General features: G+C 46.1%; 1 protein-coding gene across 1 annotated transcript in view; it reads right to left on the bottom strand.

Annotated features, from left to right (window-relative positions):
• The window catches only part of dchs1b (dachsous cadherin-related 1b), a 74,479-nt gene extending 51,789 nt beyond the window's left edge, over nucleotides 1-22,690 (bottom strand). The window contains exons 1-4 of the mRNA XM_076032157.1: nucleotides 21,803-22,690; nucleotides 8,729-9,574; nucleotides 8,444-8,641; nucleotides 7,436-8,203 (exon numbers count right to left, since the gene is read on the bottom strand). Of these exons, the coding sequence (XP_075888272.1) occupies nucleotides 7,436-8,203; nucleotides 8,444-8,641; nucleotides 8,729-9,556 (1,794 nt within the window). The 5' untranslated portion in view covers nucleotides 9,557-9,574; nucleotides 21,803-22,690. The remainder of the gene's footprint in view (nucleotides 1-7,435; nucleotides 8,204-8,443; nucleotides 8,642-8,728; nucleotides 9,575-21,802) is intronic.
• Between the last annotated feature and the right edge of the window lie 380 nt (nucleotides 22,691-23,070).

Here is a 23,070-nt window from a genome sequence, read left to right as displayed (position 1 = left end):
AGGTGCGCACATGACGAGAAGGAATCTGGGGGGACGTAGAGGGACCAAGAGACGTCATGTGGACCATATTGAATATGAAGCGCTTTTTGTGATTCGCCACCATATCTGTGATCTCATAAAGTGGGCAGGATTAGTAAGCATTGTTTAATACTGTGTCTTTTGGCACCGTGAATGCAACACTAAATCTCCAGTGCTGATGTGTCCCACTCTGCAACTCCTCACGTTTGGGTGTCTGGTGAGGTGAGAAGGAAGAGAAAGTGGGACAGTGAGCGAGCAGAGGCTCAATAACGTGAAAATCTTACACGACCATATAAGTCCAGGGCTTGATGTGTTTTAATGGTTAAAAAAAATATAAAAGACTTCCCACATCCCTCTACACTTCCTTAATGCATCTCAGTGGGCCTTCACATGTCCACAACAGCACTTTTGCCACCACAACACAGTGGAAACAACAGCCACCATTAAAGAATTGATTCGTTTTGGAGAACAATTGTCTGTAGCTGCTCCGTCTTTGGATTGTAAACGGAAATCATAGTGTTTGAAGAGCTGGGAAAGACACGAAGGGCCGGCCTAAATATAAATCTTACAGAACAAACCTTTGGCACACAAGCAACAACCAACTGTCCGGTCCAGGGATGGCCAGACAAAAGCCATAACAAAAATAAAATTAAAAAAAGTTGAAGAAAGATCTCTGACAGGAATGTCTGAGGCAACACCCAACCACAACTTCAAATGTCTGGACGGCGTAATGACAGAACGTGATACACTGGGAAACGAGATCTTTCACCACCCTTCACCCCTAACTTATTGACCACCTGCTGTCCCGGACTGCACTGCCTCTCCCAAAGAAAACACATTCTAGATGAAGGACACTAATTTACACCAACTTAGACCGCCGTGTCATTAAATTAGATTAGTGGGACCAAAATGATCCTGAGGCTTCTGCCACACATCACACAAAACGCGTCGGTCCTCGGTGAGGATGGGCAGCAGCGCCAGATGAGACAGTTGAGACTAAATGGAAGGAGCAGACAAGTCGTCTGGAGAGCAGACAGGTTCACGGAGGAAACGGTGCAGAAGAAGACCAGGAGAGCTGGAACAGAGCGATAAGCTGAATGGAAAAGGCGGCATTTGTGTCTTTTTTGTTCAGGTTTTTTCTCTCTCTCTCTTTATCCATTCAGGATGTTGTGTGTGCAGCCGTTTCATATCGCTGTGCTCCACGTTTGTGTCTCCATTGTGTCTCAACTGAGGCTCACTGAGTCCTTGTCAGTTAAGAGATTTAAAAAGAAACATTTCTAGTTTACGGCACATCTGAACACAAGAGAATTGTATTTGTTTTATTATAAAAACTGAAAGTTCGAGTTAAAATTATTTTTGCAAGAATTTATAATGCCTTTCCTTCTACCTGTGTCCTTGAGATAAGCATTTTTCTACAGATGGGCTCAGATATCTCAGGGTTTCATGGTTTCTAATAGGAAATAATCAGAAATATGACTCTTTCCCCACTAAACTGTGATGGAGTGTGTGTGGCTTAGTTTTTCAAACTACTACATTTGTTTAATGACTTCTAGAAAAGGTTGGAGACAAAAATGGTGTTTGGTTCAAGGTTCAGAGAAAGTGTACTGCAACAAGACGTACAGCGCAAGGAAACAAAACCCTTTCAGTGATTGGTACACCATAATTAGCTTGATTTCTTTTAAACAAACAGAGGAGATATCGCAGCGGGAGTCACAATGGGTAAAACCCAACAAGACTAGAGAAAACTGTATGGAAAGCATTTCAAAAGAGAGATACCGGCACTCAGCTGAGGTAAAGAGCCAAACACTAGCCAGTCGGACTGGAGAAGAAACCCCCTCACTGCCATATGGTACCTAGTATCAGAGCAAATGAGGCGTGAGGCCGTCCCGTCCACACAGGCTAGAGGCGGTCAGATCACACATGAACGAATGCTGATAGGTTTAAAACACCGGCATATGACAACAGTTAACCGGCTTCTGAAGGCGAAGAGAAAGACAGAAGAGCGATTTGCCCCGGGCAGGATCGGAGTCCAACGTTCAACAACGGGATGAAACAATGCCTTGGCAGAAAGGAGAAATCTGTCTGATAAGAGCACTGAGCATTTTGAAAGTGAATTGTTCTGAAAGCTCTGCGGTGGAAAAAAAGAAATCAGCACAATCGGAGCTGCGAGCCAGCGCTGCCGCCAAGAAAAGCTCAAAACCCTGTAAGAAATATTTGTAATAATGTGATATAAACTTCATGGTTTGAGTGGAGGTGGCCGTGCCAAGGCCTGCGGTTACTGGACGTAGAAGCAATCAGCCGTCCCGGTCCGAAATCACTCATGTGCAAGGCAAGACAAGCGGCCCGTGTACCTGACCGCAGCGCTGAGAAAGAGAGAGGACTAAAAAATGAATATAGTGTGGAGTTTGAGATGCCACTGCATGGGAGTGCCCTATCAAGTTCTTAAAGCCATCCATCCACGTCTTGAGTCTCGAGACTTTTCTCTTAAAACAATAAATATCAATGTCGATCTCCCACTGGGCAAGAAAAACAAATACTGGGCACTTTCACATAAAAAAGACAACTTTCCAACAGATCTTGAAGACGTTTAAAGAAGCCCAGCGGGCCAAAGTGTGGCCATATCTCCGGTTACACTGCTAATAGAGCTGAAAATGAGTTGCTGTGTGTCATGAATCACCACACAGCCGATACCTTCAACCCAGATTTTGCAAGCACGCCGAAAACTTGACCAGCTTTCATCGAGGATGAGCCGAATACGGTTATATTATTACCAAACAGCGTCCACAGTAGCAAACGGGTGACGGGTTTGCGTTTCACAATGACGGATCCCGTGACAATAACTTGCATAGCAGACACGCCATACTGATCCCTGCTCACATGCATCCTTTCAACATCACTGGCAGCTGAAAGATCCATGAGCCGGCATGAAGAGAGAAACACATACACACACACACGGTGCCTGAGGAAGATGGTGTGACCCAGCTGTTGGATCCACCAAATTTTTCTGAACCCTTCGGAGTCCGACTGAGCCTGGACCCCGACCACCTGCCGCCGCCCATCACTTGTCTCGCTGCGGCGGCAGCCCATGGTGACAGGCAGCGGCGCAACCTGCCGCCTCTCCTCACTCACCCTTTGACCCAAACGAATTAAGCAAAGTGACAGATTCATTAAAACTCACAAGCACAAGAGTCAAGGCTCTTTGCACAGAGCGACTGGCTGCAGCTGCCGCCCAACGAGAGTAGTGAGGAGGTGGGGGGAGGAAGGAGTGGAGACATCGAGGCACCGCATTTGCAAGCATCATAAAAACTAGAGGGCGCTGTGATTCTTGGTTGTCGGAGAACATAAAATGGTCAAAGTAGCTGGGTTTGTGCTTGACACTGAGGTTAGCGCTGCCCTCTCCAACAGGAAGCACCTTCCTGGTTTCAGCGTGTCGTGTCGCCTCTACTGGTTTAGCAAATGTAATTAGTCTTAATTTGTTGTTCCAGCTAAATATGATCAGTCTCTCCGGCACAGCTGTATATAGCTTTAAGGCGGGAGGGTCTGAGGCGTTGGACAAACAGGCTGATTACAGCCGGACGGCCAGACGTGTTGTGTTTATCCAAGCGACTCTGCGGGAAGTTCAGAGGGGCCAACTCCATCCGTCAAATGAAACCTGCCCTGCCTTCTCATGCGTGCTCACACTTCATCAATCAAACCATCCTCACGCCGTCGCTAAATAAAAACCTCCAGTTTATGTGGCCACCAGGTGGCTTAGTCAGCACGTTGTTCACTGTGGAAAGAAAACATTTGAACGGTACGATAACAAAATCACACCGCCAAGTGTGTCCACGCACTGTGGCATTCGAACCCAAGCCTGCCGCAAGTACGTAACACAGCACGACATGAATGGAGGAAACCTGGGTGTGACAGGAAGCTTGCTGTGTGATCGCACGGTGGAATGCAATTCACAATTGATGTTGGGGCGCGAGAACAAGTTTGTCATCAGCGTACGCCATCCATCTTCTACACCACAGCAACACACTGAAAGAAATGAAATTCAAGCGAACGCAAATGAAGCGCTCACACTTGCCTGTGTGTGTGTGGGGGGGGGGCGGGGGGGTGAAGCAATGGAAGTGGAACATGGGTAAAAAGGAAAAGCTCCTTATCCGCACCCACACATGCCAACCATCTGGTTTGTTTGGGTTTAGAACCAGGTTCACATTTCTATTAGCTGGTCAGGCTGATGTTTTCAGAATTTTTTGTCTTTGGCTACTGTCAGTGTTTCACAGTGCGAGCCATTGTTCCAGAGCCAAGACCAAAGATGTCACCCATTTTTCTCTCAGTGGTTGTTTTTCATCTGGTACGGCCAAAAATCGCTCAGTGTGGAGCTGGCATACAGGCAAATTATTCGGGTTGCGGTACAAAGATCTTTATTGGATGTAATGGTATCCTTATGAAGAGGGCTGGTGTTTAAATAAACAACTATTGCTTTATTAAAAGGGTCAAGTTTCATTTCATTTTGTCCATGCTGCTTGTCAAAGTGCACTCTACCCAGTGAGAGTCCAGTAGATTCACCCTGCTGCACACATGCAAAGAAGCAGTTCCCCCTGCCTTTTTACATCTGCTCACTGAGCACATCTGTCAGTCTGATTGAATGGAGTTTAACGGCCTTGACCAGAAAACCACATGCTGAACATCAGAGAGGAGACGCTTCACCTGCTGGAAGTGAATTATAGCCGTGCAGGCCTCCAAACTTGAGCTTCCTCTCTTGATAAGTTGTTGTTTTCCATTGTTTGTTTCCATTGTTTTAGATTAGGTTTGACTTTCGCGCACCCAGTAAATGATTTGTCAATTGTCATTCAAAAAATATTAGCAATTGTTGGGTACATTTTTGGAGATTCTGGAAAAGAAAAAAGTTGTTTGTTTTGATCCACTACTAACTGTAACTAACAGAGATTAACAACAAGTTGAGCAGCATTTTCAAGATGTGACCTCTACCACAGCAGAAGAGAAACATAAGCTGCAAATACACATTTAATTGCTTTAAATTGCTTTGTTTCTTGAGTGAAGTCTGGAATCATGCAAGTTACCCCCATCAGTTTGCAAATCGCTTTTGTTTTCTATTGTTGTTTCCTGTGCTGATTGACATTTGATTTTATATTCACCAGATATGTTTAATATGCAATTTGTGCAGCATACAAACAGGCTAATGGAAACCCAGAAAGTGCCTGACAGCACTAGATTCAAGTCTTGGAAACAGCATGTGAGATCCGCAGAGGCTTCCCAGCGGTCAGGTGATGCTGTAAAGGCAGCATGTCAATGGATTTGAAAGCCACTTTGAAAAACACACACACACACAACAGAGAAAACAGCTTAGACTCTGAAGACAGATTACAACCCCCACAAGAAAAAGAAAAAAAAAAGCTGGTGAAAAAAGTCCCTGATGTGGATCCAAGCAGCTAAGAGATGTTGCGACTGATTAAAATGAACATTCACAGACCAGGTAGTTGAGGGATTGTCCCATGTAAAACATTAATTCTTCCCAGAAAGATGCTTGTCACTTGTGTTCATTGGTCACAGTTCACACAGTTCTCATGATCTCCACCTTGTCAGGATATGAACCTGAATCAAAGGAATGTGCAAATACACAGGCGCATTCTGAAGCAGTTGAACCTCCCCCAGCCTGGGAAATACTTCAAGGAAGCGGGTAAGAGGAAGGCAAGGAAACCAAGAAATAAATAACTCTTTTGTGTCGCAGCTACATAAACAGTGCAGCACATTACAGATTACGGTGGTGCCCAAACTGATAAGAAACTTCCTACGCTTCGCTTCCAGGGCATGTATTATTGTGTGCGCATGAACGTGTAAGTAACACGTGTAAGTAAAGGGTCACAAGAGCAGTGGAAGTTGTTTCGGAAGGACTAGTTCTAATAAACTACAACCCACCTTATGAGTCTTGTCTACAACTCACTAAAATATTTACGGATAATGCATTTCCCCTTTTCTAACCACTATTTTACACAAAGCGTGCACATTTTAAACAGAGCCAGCCAGACTGGTAATAGTGATTGTTATCAACTGGTAAATATTGGTACAATTCTGAGAACGTTTTGCTTTTGTTTGACCTACATTAGGGACGTGACACAACTCCAGAACCAGCAACCGTGCCAGAGAACTGAACCACCTGACCTGGTCCTTCAGTTTTACGCCACAGTCTTGACTAGAGTACAATACCAAATGCTCCCAAAATCCAGACAGACAGTTGGCTGGCTGGCGAGACGACCAAAAAAAACGCAGAACAAATCTGAAACAGCATCCATTGGCAATATATTACGTCCACAATCATTTGTGTGAGTGTGGACTACCTGAGGAGCCACGTTTTACACTGGCTCAAAGGAAAAGATAGAAAAAGTTCACTCAAACTACTCTTATTCTGCAAAAGGCAGCCCCTGTGTGAAGACTCTCGCCCGGAGAAATCTTGGCTCGGCCAGGGCCAGCCTTGAGGAACGTGCCTTAATGAGCATATCAAGCCTTGTTCGCTCACTCTGGCACACTGGGAAGCCACCCATGATGTCTGGCACTGTGTGATACCTTCACAAAGTGCCAGGATAACTGCCGCCTAGGATTAGAATGCACAGGCAACAGTTGATTGCAACTGTGGCAACCACTGGAATGAGGGTCCAAAGGGGTATGTGTGATAAGGAATGAATTAACTAAAATCTCCCTGGTCACTTTGGTCAATTCCAGGATAACAAGTTGATTTCTTATTGAAAGTCAACAGTCAGTTGTCCATCATTTATTTTCTTCCTCAAGAGATATCTACTGTATATGTAAGAGCTGCTGGAAGCAAGATTAAAGATAGACAACCAGGCCAGGCCTCCAGTTAGTGTTCACTCGGCAGTGATGTTTAGGTTACTATGGCAACCCTACGGGGTGAGAGAAAGGACATATCAGCGAAGGGAGCAAATCTCACCATCGCTCACCGGAATGTGGACAGATGGCCCTCCCTGTCTTTTCTCCTTCCTTTGTCAAACCTCTGACTGAACCAAATTAGCAAGATTATTGTTTCCATCCTCCTCTCGTTGCCCAGAATGTAGGAATCAACTAGCAATCTGTCAACACTTTCACTCGCACCTTCCTTTTCACACATTAACACAAGTCTTATGCTTGGATTTCCAGACTTGTTTGAAGTGATTTAAAGATTAGACTGCTACTGTGGAGGCAGACTCTCAAAAGGGAACACTTGGTACTTGTGAATACTAGATCTTGCTGAATAAGTAGGACAGTATTGTTGTGGTGGGCACACTCAGGGTTGAAAAACGCAATGCAGGATGAAAAGAAACCAATTACGCAGCACAACAGAGACTAGCAGAAAGAGGGTCTGGCAGGAAAAAGTAGGCAAAGGTTTGAGCGAAAACATCATCAGCTTGTGTTTTACCTCCAAGAAGCAGGTCCCGGCTGGTGTGTTCTCCTTGATGGAGGCATTGTAGACATTGCTGGAAAAAACGGGTGTGTTGTCGTTGACATCTTGCAGCACAATGTCCACCTTCGCCGTTGATGACAGTGGCGGGTGGCCACTATCTGTTGCTACCACGGTGATGCTCGGTGCCGGTTCTGACTCAAAGTCCAGGGCCATCGCCGTGGTAATGATACCCGTGTCGGGATGGATGGAGAACCAGTCAGAGTTCTTGCCCTTGAGAAGGCGGTAACGGATGTCCCCATTTGGCCCGTGGTCCTTGTCTCTGGCTGTAACTTGCAGAACAAAGGAGCCTGGGTAGACAACCTCAGGTATGGTCTGCCTGTAGGACTCCTGGTCAAAGAGGGGAGGGTTGTCGTTGACGTCCGTCACCAAAATGGTGAAGGAAGACTCAGCTCTGAGCGGAGGCGAGCCGGAGTCTGTAGCCATGACCCTGAGGTCGTACGAATCCCGTTCCTCTCGGTCCAACATCTGATCAACGTATATCAGGTAGATGATGCTGTCTTTAGTGGTAAGGGCAAACTTCCCATCACCCCCTTCCAGAGACACGTTCACATTGGCGTACTCGCCATAATCTGGGTCGGTGACTGAGATTCGAGCGACGTACTGGCCTGGTTGGGCTCCCTCAGAGATTCTGGGGGAGCCATCCTCGCTGAGGAAGATGATGGTCATGGTCGGCTGGTTGTCATTGTAGTCACGAACGTGAATAGTCACAAACGCATTGGTCACCTATGGATAATGGCAAATGGGTAATGAGTCACGATAAAGCAGGAGATTCATTCCAATTATTTTATGATTGTCACGTAAACAAACTGAATTTTCTTAAGATTTTCTAGAGTTGCTTTAAACATGAACATTATGTCAAAGTGCAGTAAACCAGGATAATGTGCTAAAAGAGAAACACAGGACTTTTAACTGTTATTGCTCTCATTCTTTAACTCATATTCATTCAAACTAGATTGGAAATACCTCAGGGTGGCTGGCATTATCCCTGGCCTGGACCACCAGTTCATGGACCCTCTTCAGTTCATAATCCAGGGGCCTGTTCAGAGTAATAACTCCAGACTTCATATCCATAACAAAGTAGCGGTCTGGGTCGCTCTGACGGCGGTTGATCTCATACAGGACCAGGCCGTTGTCTCCTTCGTCCTCATCCGAGGCAAACACCTGTGAAGATGAAGGCAGTGAGATTAAAAATGACTCCAGAACAGATTGACAGCTAACCAAACACTTAAGAGTAACACTTGTGCAAACCTGCAAGATGCTGCTGCCTTGCGGTAGACTTTCAGAGATGATGGCATGGTATCTGCTCTGGTTGAAAAGCGGCGCATGATCGTTGATGTCCGTCACTGTCACCTCTACGGTCATGGATCCAGCTCTTTTGGGAGAACCCCCGTCAAAAGCCTCAATGACCAGGGTGTAGGATGAACGTTTCTCCCTGTCCAGCACTCCATGGACCACCAGGTCGAGGTATAGCACCTTGTTGTTACCCCTCTTGGTCTCCAGTCTGAACACCTGGCCTACATTGCCTTCTCGTATGTTGTAGCCTTGGGTAGTCAGTTGGTCCTTGTCTGCATCCGTCGCAGGCTCCAGGGAGAAGCCAGTCCCCACTGCTGTGTGCTCCGGGATTTTAAGGACAACTTTCTTTTTGGGGAATTCGGGTGCGTGGTCGTTGATATCATTGACAGTGATCGATACTTCAATTGTGATTCCGGTCATCGTCACTGCGATGAAGTTGTAGTGGTCCCTTTCCTCGCGGTCAAGACGGCGTGCAGTGGTAATGATGCCTGTGGTTTCGTCGATGATGAGGTCGCTGCCGACGCCTGTGCCCTCATGGTCCGAGATGAAGTAGAGAGATGAAGTTTCCCCTGGCGGCAAGCCGGCACTAATGTCACCAACTATTGTCCCTGCCGGCTGCCCTTCATCCAGCTGGAGTTCCAGTGCTCCGTGAACCAATGAAGACTGAGTGAGGACAAGGACGAGGCAGATATTAAAGAGTGACTTCTGTTGCCATGGACTCGAACACACACTGGGTCTGCTGACCCAAGCCCTCCGTCTTGACCTTTTACTTGTTAACAGCATGACTGGATTCTGCTAAACCTGTGCAAAAGAAAAGGAGAGAAAGATGTCAGACAGACATTTTTTTTTCTTGCAGATTTTTTATTTTTTTTATTCAAGCATCTTGAAAATAATCAGCACAAACACTTTTCCAGCGGGAATATTTTTAGAGGGCATGAACAAACAGATCCTGTCCAGAATCCACATCGTTTCAAACAACAACAATCATAAATTACATTTATCTAAAGGATAACAGATGCAATTTGCCAGGGCGATAACAGTTTAAGTGTCCAAATCATTTTAGCAACGAGATCCCAGGAGAAATCAGATTAAAGAGAGCAACTCAGCTCAAAGATTCAAGTCCTCCTTTTCCTTGATAGCAAATGCTTATAGACTCACACACACAAATATACATTCAACAGTCTCACAAATGCATGGAATGCATGGGAAAATGCTAAATGTCTGTAGCATTTATGGAAGACTTAAAGAAAAAACTTAAATAGAGACACCTACATTTCAAAATCTCTACTTTTCAAAAACTCTCAAGCACAAATGTACAATAATGTCCTTCGTATGCTAATGTGAAATCAGCCTTATCAGATTTACACTGGATGTAATCGTGTGCAGACACACATGATGTAAGCGTCCATAAAGGTATGCATCATTCCACTAGTGGGAAAAGAAAAAACAGTTAACCTGCTCAGTGCTCCAGCAGTGTGTCATCAGATGGAACATTGACAGCCAAGAAAGGCAAGAATTCAAAAGGCTATCCCAAAAATTATTTTAACGCTTTCTCGGTTATCCTGCCTAAAACTCCACATCTGGTTTTCCCACAACATTAAAGCAAACACCACTTAATATTATGACGAGGTATTTGACCCAGATATGGCACATGTACTGTAGTACGACAACAAAATCCAGGAGAGACACTGTGGACGGTTCTGGCAAATTTAACTTGCACAACCTCTCTAAACTCTAAAAAGATAGATGTACCTTTTACCCTGACAAGGTCTGCAAATATTTGGATTACGCTAAAAAAAAAAAAAAAAAAAAATGAGACCAATTTATTGCAGGTTCCTGCCATATTTGCAAAGGGCCATTTATTAAGCAAAGTATCCTGCTATGAGGGAAACCATGAAGTCCTTTCTTTCCGTAGCCCAGCAGGAGACCAAAGGGTGGCTAGACTCTAAGAAATCATGAGGATATTGCCCACCTGTGCTTCTTCAGACTGTGTTGAGTACAAAGAGGTAGATGTGTGGGGCAAACGACCAGTAGCAGACCAACACTGCCTTTGCTGACGAGACATTCCGGTCAATCGCTCCACTCGTGCACGTATAATCAGGACAGTTAACATGAGGAATGTCTTCTACCTTTGGAGTGGAGGCCAGTGTGCCTGAAAGCCTGCCTGCCAGCTGCAGGATGTTCACGCAGGTTGGAACAGTATTGGGACTGACCCCCCCAACAGACCAATGCAAAGGCTGACTGCTCCTCTATGCGCAGTAATAAGTTCGTGTAAAGGCTCCTTCTGACAAACTATAATTCCCCGAGGTAATGTAATATTTACTGACTCAATCGCCTTCATTTTTACAAACAGAAAATATACAGCTTTAACGAGGATAATAATGCAAAGATTTATTATGTTTCTTTCAGTTTCCTCTCAAAAGAGGAGCCCTTCAAAAAAAGACTGGAATTATTTTCGTTTTACCCAAGCATTTCTGCATAACACCTCTTGCAGTCTTCCATCCAAGCAGCCTCTCTGCTCCCTGACTTCTTACGGAAGTTTATGAGACCCCCGAGAAGAGGAGATTAATAAAGCCTACAGCTCCGCTGGGAAAAGGCGAGGGATACTGATACCGCCTTCCCCCCAGCCCATGTCTGCGTGGTCAGAAACCTCTACTTGCGGTCTAGACGGCTGCTGCAGACAGTTGCTGCAGCCTCGAACAAAAGAGCGAGCCGAGCTGCTGTGACTGAGCGCAGTCTGGACACGCGCCTCTTTCTGTCTCTGCTGACGTTCTGCTTGCGTCACGAGGGACATGCAAGCGCCTCGTCGTGGAGCGAGGGAAAACAGAGAGAGGAGAGGAGAGATGTTTACAGGATGGAGTACGAGAAACAATGAAGGGGTGCGATGACGAAAAGGAAACCCTTTGACGGCCGAGTCACAGCCCTCGGAGACAACGACTATGACGACACCAAGCCACAGAACAAGGGTCGTCGCGCGACTATTGAACAAACTGTGGAGAGCTGGAAAAGAACAAAGTGGGGAAAAAGTAGATTTGGTGACAGAGCAAAGAGAAAAAAAAATGGTTGATTATGAGGAGTGAGTTCAGTTTGCTTCAGATTAAAGGCCGTCTCTTGGGGGAACAAAGAGTCACGGCGGGTTGAAAACTGTCCAAAGGGGGTGTGCACGCTCTGCGTGTGTGTACGTGTACGTGTATGTATATGTGTATTTGCGGTTTTTGTTATTGTTTTTTCATTCGCTTCAGCCGGGCGTCAGTGAGAGGTTATAATGATGAACGGACGGCAGGGCTGCAATCTGTCTTTGTCAATGAGCCGTCGGCCCATGACATCATCTGCCGTCTTGACATGCGCTGCTCTACACGTATGTTTACCCCGGAAAAAAAACACAGGCTGCTGGGTAATGGACAGAGAGGTGAAGGCTAAAAGAGGGAAAAACAGCATCGAGCAGATGGCCGGTGGAGTGAAAGACGGAGTAGAAACATACATGAAAAGAAAAAAGAAATCTAAAAAAACAATCCCGCGTCCACCTGTCTGTCTGTGGGATTTTAAAATGTGCACGCACGCCGCTGACATCATCTCCGTGCGACCGCACCGACAGGCAGGGCCGACTCGAAGGGCTCCGCGCAGTCTCAGCCACATTATTATCTGGCATCGCACCCCCATAATCTGCTGTGCGTAAGACTCAAAGCCTCAAAAACACACACACACACACAGGAGGCAGGAACACTCAGCTGCCGCCGCCGTAAAATAGGAAACCAGTGTTTTCTGCAGGACGGGGCTGTTCAAAGCAGCCTAGCGTGGTGCCACAGCTCGGCTGTCAACAGTTGTTATTTTTCCTCTCTATCTCGCCATCGAGGAGCAGGCCCCTCCTTCTCTTTCTTTTTTTTCTGAGTGAATGCCCTCTAATGGATTTAGCAGATCTGGCTGGGCACGCCACGGCTACCTGTTCCCAAGTTAAACAACAGACTCTCTGAAAGAAAAGCAAGAGCCACAGTCTTCCACTCCTCAGTCTCCAACATGTTATTCTCCTTCTCTTTTTTGAAGAGAGTTTACATTTGCCTAACCAGCATGTCTTTGGACTGTGAGCATGCAGTCTCTGTTAACAAAGGGCTAAGTATGCTGTTTTCTCGAGTGACAATCGCTCTTGTCAGGTTGCTTGACTAGAGTTCAAGATGGAAAAAAAACACTATTTTATAAAGCCTGTAATATGAGCTCTCTTAGTTCGTGAGACAACAGGGCAGAGGCGGTCAAATTTATGTACGGTCCAATCCTAATTTATAGAACCGCCTCAACTAAATCATGAAATATGGTTTGTTGTGGCATTTTGTTCATCTGACTGTTGACTGTTGCTGTTTTTAGAATCTGGAGCATCACCAAATCTCAAGTGTCGAGTCAGAGAAGCTGAGCAGGCTGTGGAGCCTGGAGTGGGCGGGGCAGAGGATGGAAGAACGCTTTGCATCTCAGTTTTCACGCTGTTTGGAACGAGTGTGTGTGCGTGTGAGTGCCTGCGTGTGTGTGTGTTTGTGGTGACTACAACTATGGCCCATGTCTCGCCTTGAGCAGCCTTTCACCGGATCTCTGGATACAGACGTCTCGTTTCCAACCCCAGCTGTCACCCACGCTGTGAGCAGATGCATGTGTCGTGCGTGCGTGCGTGCGTGCGTGTACCATTAGATCCCCTTTTAATGCTCGTAAAATCCCCCCTTCCTCACTTCCTATTGTAAGTATCCTCGATTTAGAAAGTAGCAAGATGGGGTGGACGGTCTCAGGCTCCATTGACATCCAGGAATTAATAAATTAATATAATGCAGCAGCCGCTGCACTTCAGACTTGAGTAGACCAGTCAACCGCTGTCTGGACATTTACACACACACACACACTGAAATATACATGCACAGTACAATCAATATTCATACCACAGTGCGCCGAGAGAGTTCACGAGCATGTCGTGCGCTAATGCCGCTGAGGCTGCCGTTCAAGCACTCCTGACCTGTGAAACCCTAACCTGCAGTGGAGCCTGGCGGTGTTGGAGCAAGTAAGTTTGAATTAATCATGATGGCTCAAGGCTGTGGCTCCGCCAGCTGCCCTAGCGCACGGTGACACAAACTAAAATGAGAGCTGTAATAGAGAAAAAGGAAGTTCTGCAACCTGAGCATGGCTTGCATCCTTCCACTTCTTCTTTCATTTTGTCGGAGCCAGTGACCAAGGAGCCGTGGCCGTGCCGCTTTCCCCGAGTGAACGCTTTTGTTTTTGATCGTGTCCGTGCAATGCCCCTCCTGAGCTTTATGACTTATTTCCTACATAAATGTCCAGGTCGGTGACATCAGTGAGGCTGCACAGCGTAGAGTGGAGGGGGAGGGAGAGACCACGTCATCTGTTCTGGGTGAAAGCGAGCCTCCGTGCCAGGAACCTACTGAGACCAAGTTTAGGGCTTAAGCCCATGTTATCCTACTGCACTTTTTGTTCGGCTCCTGAGAGTAGACTTAAAAAAAAAAAAAAAGTCCAGACAGCATGAGCTATTTCCTTTATTTAAAGATCTAATATATTTTTCCAACCAAGAAGTATTTTTTTCATGGTTTGGCTCTTTTTTCTCATTTGGAGGTAAAATGGCATAACAAAAAAATTATGACCTATTAAAAACTGTTTTTCTTCTCATTTGAAAGGAAAAAAAGAATTATGTGATGTGATTCATTATGATGCCATGTTGAACTGGATTGCGTGAAAACAAACAACTGACCACAAAAAAAATCAAAAAAAAAAATCAACAAGTTCCAGATTTTCTTTGTGGAAATGATACCTCCCACGTCATCTGGAGTCATCCCGGCTATTGGAATCAGACTAACTCGTCCGCTGCTGCTGCTGCTAAAGTACTCAGAGAAATATTTCATTTAAATTCTTGAGCATTCTGCACCTACATTCCTCGTCAACTCCACGGAGATGTAGACTTGACAAAAAACAACAGCACCACAAGCATCAACAACTGAATTCTGGCACGGTGACTCAGATTTGTTTATTTACCCGCACAGAGGCTGTCACAGCTGTAACGCAGTCATACAGACTCGCACTTGTAAGCCGTAGCGGTTCCCCTGCGTTAAGACGTCCTAGATACCAGGCCCGACAGGAAAAAATGAACAAAGACACAAGAGGTCTACAGTCGGAGATGGAAAGCAAAAAGGAAAGTTTGATTCTGGATGTGGTTTCAAACAGAGCCACAGTGGGACAGGACGGAGGAAAAGTTTTAATTTTTCTGCACGAGTTTGGAGACGTGCCTCCACACTTTAAAGCATTTTACCGTCTTGACCATCAGTGGAGCAAGTGAAAACACAGCTGGTCGTGATTGACTAACCTTTAAGGGCAAGTGCCCTGATTTTCTGATTCTCAGATAAGCACGTGTTTGTTCTGCAGGGGAAAGAAATATATGTGAAAATCTGGGTGGAATTTGGAGGACATGGGGACAAGAGGTAGAGTGAATGGAATGAGATAAAGATGGCAACGGCTCCAGCAGCTGCCATCTCCCATCACTCCTCACCCCTCCTCATCAGAACATGCTTTATATCCCCGCAGTCCGACCAGCCAGAGGACCTTACCTCACCCTTATTGTGAAACCGAGATTAAAGCTTTGACTTTCCTCTTTGAGTTTCTATCTGAGGCCGAATTCAAGCCTCAGCAGAGAGGGTGGGGGTGGGGGGTGCAAGAAAAGCCAAAAACAGTGACTGGAAGTAATTAAGCATCAGGAAATATCCTTATCTGTCAATGTGGAAGACATTAAAAATACACAAGTGGTTAGCGGCCGCACGCCGCTCTACAAACATTCAGAAGGCACAGACGCACACACATCATTAGTACTGCTGGACAATGTGTATGTGTGCACATGTTTCCCCAGCTCAAAGTTGCTTCACTCCTCAACCCCCACCACTTAGCCCCCTCCCACTCTCTGTTGCACGTTCACATTTAGGTGAAGATGTCCTCAGTCTAGTAGATAAGTGTGTAATGTGTACAGTAGGTTGAAGTGTTATGGCTCCATGGGCCTTGAAATGAAGACTTTCCGGAGGCTTCACATTCAAGGTTATATGACCATCAAAGCAACACGTACAGTATGCCAGTGTCTCAATAATGATCTTGCAAATGTAGTTACTTTTTTTCGTTACTCGATTTGTGTTGGACAATCTGGTGATTTTGCATATTTTAAAAATGTGTTTCAGCTCCATACAATAGCAAATGACAAAAGGATGGGAATCTACTTTTTTCAACCGCTAACTAGCGCGTTGAATGCTCGGGTTAATCTGGTTAAAAACTAGGTGTGTCAGCTTAAGTGGAACCATTGCAGTCAACTGATGATGTAGCGTGTTGTTAAAGGGGCGGATTTCAAATGCTACATCTCGTGGATCAGTACCTCGGATCAAACGATGGAGGAAAGAATCCCACCAAAGCCAGCAACTACTTCATGCAATAAACACTGAAGCTAATTAGTTCAAATTATAAATACGCTGCTCTGCAAAATTATTGGCTCGATTTCTCTTGCAGAGGCGCACACAAGGGGGGCGCGTGGCCCCACGCTAATTCCCTGCTGGGTTATCTCCACATGCCTAACCCTCACCTTTAGCCTCGCCTTAACCTTAAGACTCTAAACATATGAAATCAAACACTTGGCCTCTCCGCAGTGCAGTCCGGTTCCTGAGTTCTCCGATGCAAAATCAATGTGATGAAATCATCAGCACGCACAGAGACAAATGGCATTCCATTAAATGAACAGCAACAATTATTAATGGCCGCACAGGGGAAGAGTTCAAAGACAAAACATGCGGCTGATAGCCAAAACAGGGAGAGGAGAGGGGAAATGACAGACCCATCCTGTAGCTTAAAAAAAACACACACAAACACACCGGCCAGCAAACGATTTAATCTTTCTGCATCCCGCCCAATGAAATAATGAGGGACTTGACGGCAAAACCAAACCCAAGGTTGGTCTGGTCAAGTCATTGTTCCAAAAAAACACACGCGCATTAATCAAAGTGACTGAACGCTGAAAAGTTTGCCAGCCAACATTATGTTTTCGTGAGGTTGATAGGAGGTCAGGAGCTCCCCGGGGAGGTGGTACAGTCCCTACTTGTATGGTCAAGAGTGGGAATTTGCTTCTTCCTCGGCTAAACGTTCAGGTCGAAGTGTAACTGGCAATTTCTCACTCAGAAAATTTCACAGCCACCTGAGCTTATTCCTAATTGAATTCTCTTTAGCGGTGCGCAGACAGCTGTTTCCACAACAGAATGCCTTCATATCGGGTTGCAATAAACCCCCCCCCCCAACCCCAGTTGCATTTCTTGCGGTAAGCCTGGGAATTAAGCCTGTCTGCTTTTGTTTTAATGCGCTTTGCAGATTAAAAAAAGACATCAATCTTAATCATGAGTTTGACAGATGAGGCAGGTGAAGGCATTATTAACCGTTTTTGATCCTCTGACGGAAACATCAGGGCAGACGAACTGCGCAGAGCAACAGGTTCAATGATCTTTAAGTCCTATGACAAGGGCCTTTCTTTTTCCGCTTGCCAACTTTTCCTCCTCTATTCTTTTGTCTCACTACGCCCACACGCATCCACCTTCCTGGATCCCTCAGACTTGCGTAACACGCAGCACGACCAGCACCGTGTGCTTCTCAGCTCAGCGCCACCGTTTGAAGTTTCCAGGAGCTCAGATCATCTCGCCTACTTCATTAAAAACACATGAGATGCTACACAGACGGACTGTTCCTCTCCCTCTCGGTCTGCTCGCCTCGGAGCTCAGATTCTTCTCATCCGTCAAACTCCCCCCTAACGGGCAGGAGTTGGCACATTCCATTCATCTCCACTCGGGGCACATTTACCTCTATGAGTGACTAATGAGTTTGCTGCAGCGCTTCATTGAGAAGCGCGTGCCACGAGAACCATCCCATCAACAGGGAGAACGGATTTGTGCGGAAGAGGCAATGAGCAGCCAAGGAAAAATCAGATCCAAAATTAGTGGTTGAAAGAGTTGTTTGAGGTGGAAAATATTTGGGATGTAGGATAATATGGATTTAAAAAAAAAAAAAAACACTCTTACTGGGGCACTTGTATCTTGGACATATTCAAAGACCAAACTCTTGCCAGGTGCCACACGTGCATGAATTCAAAGTGAGCGTTTACCACGACAACGAGAAACCCAGACATCCAATGACCTCGCTACACTGTTTCACCAGGGACTGAGTGTCGCACGGCAAAACCCACGGCGGGGGAGAGGTTTGGGAAACTTGAGACCACACCAGGATTTAGAGGACTTCCATCTGCAGCTTCTTATAGGAATATAACGACCTATTTCCAGTAGTCATTACCCCGAATCCTAATCATGAGCCAGCTGAAGGCAAGGTTGGCTGACTGAGCCGACAAATTTAGACCTTCATTTGTTTGGCGTAAGGGGATATTTGAAGTGGAGTATGTATAAAAGTCAGGGTGACTGGTCCCCAAAGCCTCAGCAGCCAATATCTTTCTTTCTTTCTTTTTTGTTTGCCCTCTCTCCACTCTTCTTCTCAGCTAACCTGGTCATGCAAGCTGAACAAAGACCACTGTGATAATGATAAAGGCAGTCACTTCAAAACGACACATCAGAACAATTAGAGATGAAAGGACGTCTTCTCCAACCTCTGGGTAGTCACCCTGTCCAGCCATTTCCTTTGATGGCTTTGGCCTTGGTTTTTTCGCAGTGTAAGCGTGGAGGGACGACTACAGTAAACTGTCCAAAAATAAGCTTTAGTCAAAGAAAAAGTGAGGTATGACGCAGGATGACCGTGCATCAGGGTCTGAGCGTCATTCCTGAAAACCACCACGACCCCCAAGGCTTACAAATGACACGACAGAAGTTTTTTCTAAATAAACTCAACTCACGTTGTTATTAAAGGGCTAGTCAGTGAGATTTATGGGCATTTTACATGCAACATTATCTCAGTCAGCTATAAGTATTTCCTGTGCAGAGTTATGTTCACTTCCAAACAGAATGGTTTGGGGTTATGTTAAGGCCATTATTCACTATAATATACAACCAAGTTATGTACCGTATATTATATTCCATGTGCCACTGAATGTAATCTGGATATTGCACACAGGACTAATAAATTTCATGACTATAATCTGACCACTGCTGCTCAGGCAACCAGCAAAACACCAAAGGCTGAAGTGCACAAGCACTAGCGACTCGGCTGTGGACACATTTTTTAACCATTGGTCTATTATGAGCCGTCTGACTGTGCTGTGAAAAGATGATGCAAACTAGCCTAATGGCTCTCCAATAAACTTGCTGACATAGAAACAATGGCACAAGAAACACTGGCGAAAGCTCGCAGGCTGCCTTCGAAAACAAACCGAAACAGAAAAGCGCATGATGGGATCCTTCAGTGATCGAGTCTTTGGTTTACGTTAGGTCTCAGACGGTGGTCTCTGTGAAGAAGCAGGACCCACACAACCCTGGGCATCGGCAGGGTGATGCAGTGGCTGAAAGACGGTGGGTAAATATTTCCACTAGCTTGTGGCGCCGGAGGAGAGGAAAAGACCTTGCATTGGGGTTTTATTCAATTTTTTTTTTTTTTTTTTGTCGTCAGCTGGCAGCTGGTACCAATGAGAGAGTGAGGTTGGGAGGGCAAATCTTTATTTTTGCTCCTCTACCTAATTAAGGGTTCATGAAGATGGGCAGATTTCCGTTGGAGCAGCAACTCTTGGTCGGAGGATACGCTTGTCCTCTCGCTCTCTCCCTCTTTCTGTCTCTGTGCTGGCAGTATCCAATGACACAATAATCTGAGGCAGACATGACACCAGAAGCCTACAACCTCGCTGCGAAATTGAATGTGCGGTGTCTTTAAATTCCTAATGAATAAACATTTGAATGCTGCGAGAGGTTACAGGAAAGTCATGCACATAATAAAATTTCCAAAGGCAAATATACGCTCAAATGTGGGTTTTGTAATAACCGCAGGAGAGCAAGAAGTGCACAAAGAACAAGCAGCGTTTCAGCGTCGGTGTGGGTGGCAGCAGCACAATTTGATCAGTCTGTATATCTTCAGAGGTTGAAGTAAACTCTCGAGCTCCAGATCTGCAAAACATTCCCTAAAGCGGGACCAGTTGGAATATACAAAAAACATCTCTCAGGGCTACGGATGGTTAATTGTGTCAGATTTCACTGCTGAACCATTTGTTTTCCCGTCCGTTTGCGTGAGTCAGACAAAATAACTCACAGGTCAACGAGAGAGAGAGAGAAACGGAGAAACGTTTTTGCTGCCATGTCACATGATGACACATGCCGGAATCTTACAAACAGCATCGGGTGCCGGGAGATGTTAGGTGCGTTACAGACGAGAGGTCACATGTGCTCGCACCCCAAACCAGTCACCGAATCACCTCTGGACCAAAACAGAGAGACAAAAAGGAAATCACACCTACAGAGCATCTAGAGTTAACCCAGTGTGCGTGTCTTTGGACGGTGGGAAGAAGTCAGGAGAGAACTCATGACCACAGGCAGAATAATCCAAGTGGTGTAAAGAAAGGCCTGAGTCGGAACCAAGCCAAGAACCTTCTGTGCAGTGAGGTGGCAGTGCCAACACACCACCGTCGGTCAGCTACCCTCAAACTGTTCTATCCAATCTTTCAGCACGTGCCATTGTTTAGGACGTGAATTCCGGGACGAGAAACCGAAACCCTTCCAGCCCGAGACGTGGAACAAAGAAGCAAACGGACACGGCTGGTACCTCCTTCTGATCACACAACAATGAGTTTCGCAAGGAGGTCCAGGTGGGCAGCTGGCTCAACCCATCCAGTCACACTAAAAAATCTAAACTGTGGACTGGAAATCCAGAGTTTGTTACGCCGCCGCTCCTCCTGTAAAACAGCTGATGTCAGTAAACATGCCGTTGTTTGCGCAAACACAAGCTCGGCTCGCTTGCGGCTGCACGGGCAGATGCCCATATGGTTCCGGTTAGGAGATGCCTTGCCGCACGCAACGATACTCGGCAGAGGAAACCCAAACTCTTTTCGGTTGTCAGTGGGCCCCGGAGCCTTGAGGGCCGACAGCGGACTGGAGCACGAGCGGGGCCGCGGTAAGTGGAGAGGGTAATAACTCAGAGGGATCAGCGTTCCTCCCGAAACAGCCCAAAACCAGGAGCTGCGGAGGCCAAGAGACACCAGATATGACTGGAACAATTATTGTGGTCAGGCTGCTTAAATATGGCCCTCAGGTCCTATTTTTAGGGTTTGGCCATGAAAATCTATCATTACTATAAACACACATCAAATTGAAAAAGGAAAAAAAAATGAAAAGTTAGAGGCCATCCGCTCGGCCTTTGGTTACTTGTTGTTTTTGCACACTGAATCTGTCAAAAACCGTCACGGTCTGGCGGTGTGGACCCCCTGTAAAGCACACGGTTCTGTTTTCACCATCAGGCGAACAAAAAGGAGGAGGAGGGGAAGGGGGGGCTTTTATTAACACAGGTTGCGCTGTGGGTAACGAGCAGAATGCCTTGCTCGGAGGCGCAAAGCGGCACTTAAGATTCTCTCCAATGACTCATAGTCCAATCCCGTCACCTCAGAAGACGGTTAAACAGTTTGAAGTGTGGATTTCACTCTGTCTCATTAGGTGGTTCAGTGCCTGCCTCCAAAAAAAAAGCCTGATGGGGGCGGGAGGGGGGGAGCCTGCCTACATTTTAACATCTGATTATTGGCACATTTTGGACGGGGTTGAGGGAAGCCTCCGCTCCTCCACCATGACTTGAGCTGATCAATAATCCATGCGAGTATGCGCTGCGTCACCGTGCCTTACTATTGTAGTCCACCTCCACCACCACCACCACCACCACTACGGGGTCTCGCCACTCAGCTAGCAGCTCATGCGTGCAAGGTGCAAAGATGCGGGGTGCACCCATCAGCACGGGGGTCCAGCAGCTTCATTTCCCCCTGCCGGCTCGCTCACACAGGATGAATGAGGCGCGAGTAAAGCAAACCAATCAATAAATGAACAAATGAATAAAGCAACTGTCACTTACACACATCTGTGCCGCCGTGGATGCGCGCTCTGGATATGTCCCCCCCTCTTCTTCCTCTCCAAATGTGATCAGTATGCGAACGGGATTCCAATTCTCAGCCCCCCCGCCCCCCTTCTCCTGCTCCACAACGACAGACAATCCACCGGGACAGAATGTTGAATGAAGCCGGTCGGCTGGAGTAGCTTCTCCTTGTGTTCTGTCCTTACATAGTATCCACCAGAAGAAGAGAATAAAGATGCCAGCAGAGCTGATCAGATTGTTTGAGCTTGCATGAATCCTGCGCTCCTCCAGTGAAGCTTCTGGTTGCGCGTCTCCGTCTTCCGTGTCAGGTGAGCGCGGATTTTTATTTTGTATTTTCTGGATCAGCTGGGAAGCTCCCCGGTCGCGCTGCAGAGAGGCGGTGAAAAGAAGCCGAGTGAAGCTCCGCGGCAACCTGCCCGCTGTCTTCAGCTGCTCTCACACGGCTCCCCTCCTCCTCCTCCTCCTTCTGCTTCTTCTTCCTCACCTCCTCCTCCTTCTCCTCCCTGCGTCTCAGCATCCAGTCACTCAGGGGCGCGACGTGCGTCTGTGTGTGCGACCGACGGAGCAGCTTCCAGGCAGCGGACACCTCAGCGAGTGAAAGCCGACTCCTCCGCCACAAGGCCCAGCCTCCCCCCTCATCCCCTCCTCCTCCTCCGACTCGGGCTCGTTAATTTATTCGGGTATGGCTGCACAAAAGAAGGGGGAGAGAAGAACAGGGGGATAGTGAGACTGGAGAGCAGACTCTGGTGCCCCCAAGCTCCGATTAGTGGAAGTAGTTTGAAACAAAGGAGCAGCACCATCAAAAAAAAGGGTTACAGCCTCAGCGTGGAGACCTTCTGCACAGCGATGAGTCCTGAAAAGCATCCACACCACACCAAGTGTAATATGATTTCATATTTTTAGGAGTTCGCAAAATGTTTTCAATGCTCAAATGTAAAATGAAATTGCATATTTCATTTATGATAGTTGCAGTAAAAATAATTTCAAATTATTGGTTTGTAATCTTATATATATATATGTATATATATATATATATATATATATATATATATATATATATATATATATATATATATATATATATATATATATATATATATATATATACATATATTTAAACTTGCTTATATTTACAGGTCACACACGATATAAATGTTCAAACACTGACTTGTGGATTAGCCTCAAAGTGTTAGTATTTTTTTTTATATATTATTTTTTTAAGGAAGAAAGAGGGGAAGCCTACTTGG

This window comes from Nelusetta ayraudi, unplaced genomic scaffold (assembly GCF_046127955.1).
Source record: "Nelusetta ayraudi isolate G7.1 ecotype Tasmania unplaced genomic scaffold, CSIRO-AGI_Nayr_v1 ptg000033l, whole genome shotgun sequence".
NCBI classification, from domain to species: Eukaryota; Metazoa; Chordata; class Actinopteri; order Tetraodontiformes; family Monacanthidae; genus Nelusetta; species Nelusetta ayraudi.
Note: the sequence above shows the minus strand (reverse complement) of the source record. Positions and strands in the feature narration are given on the sequence as shown.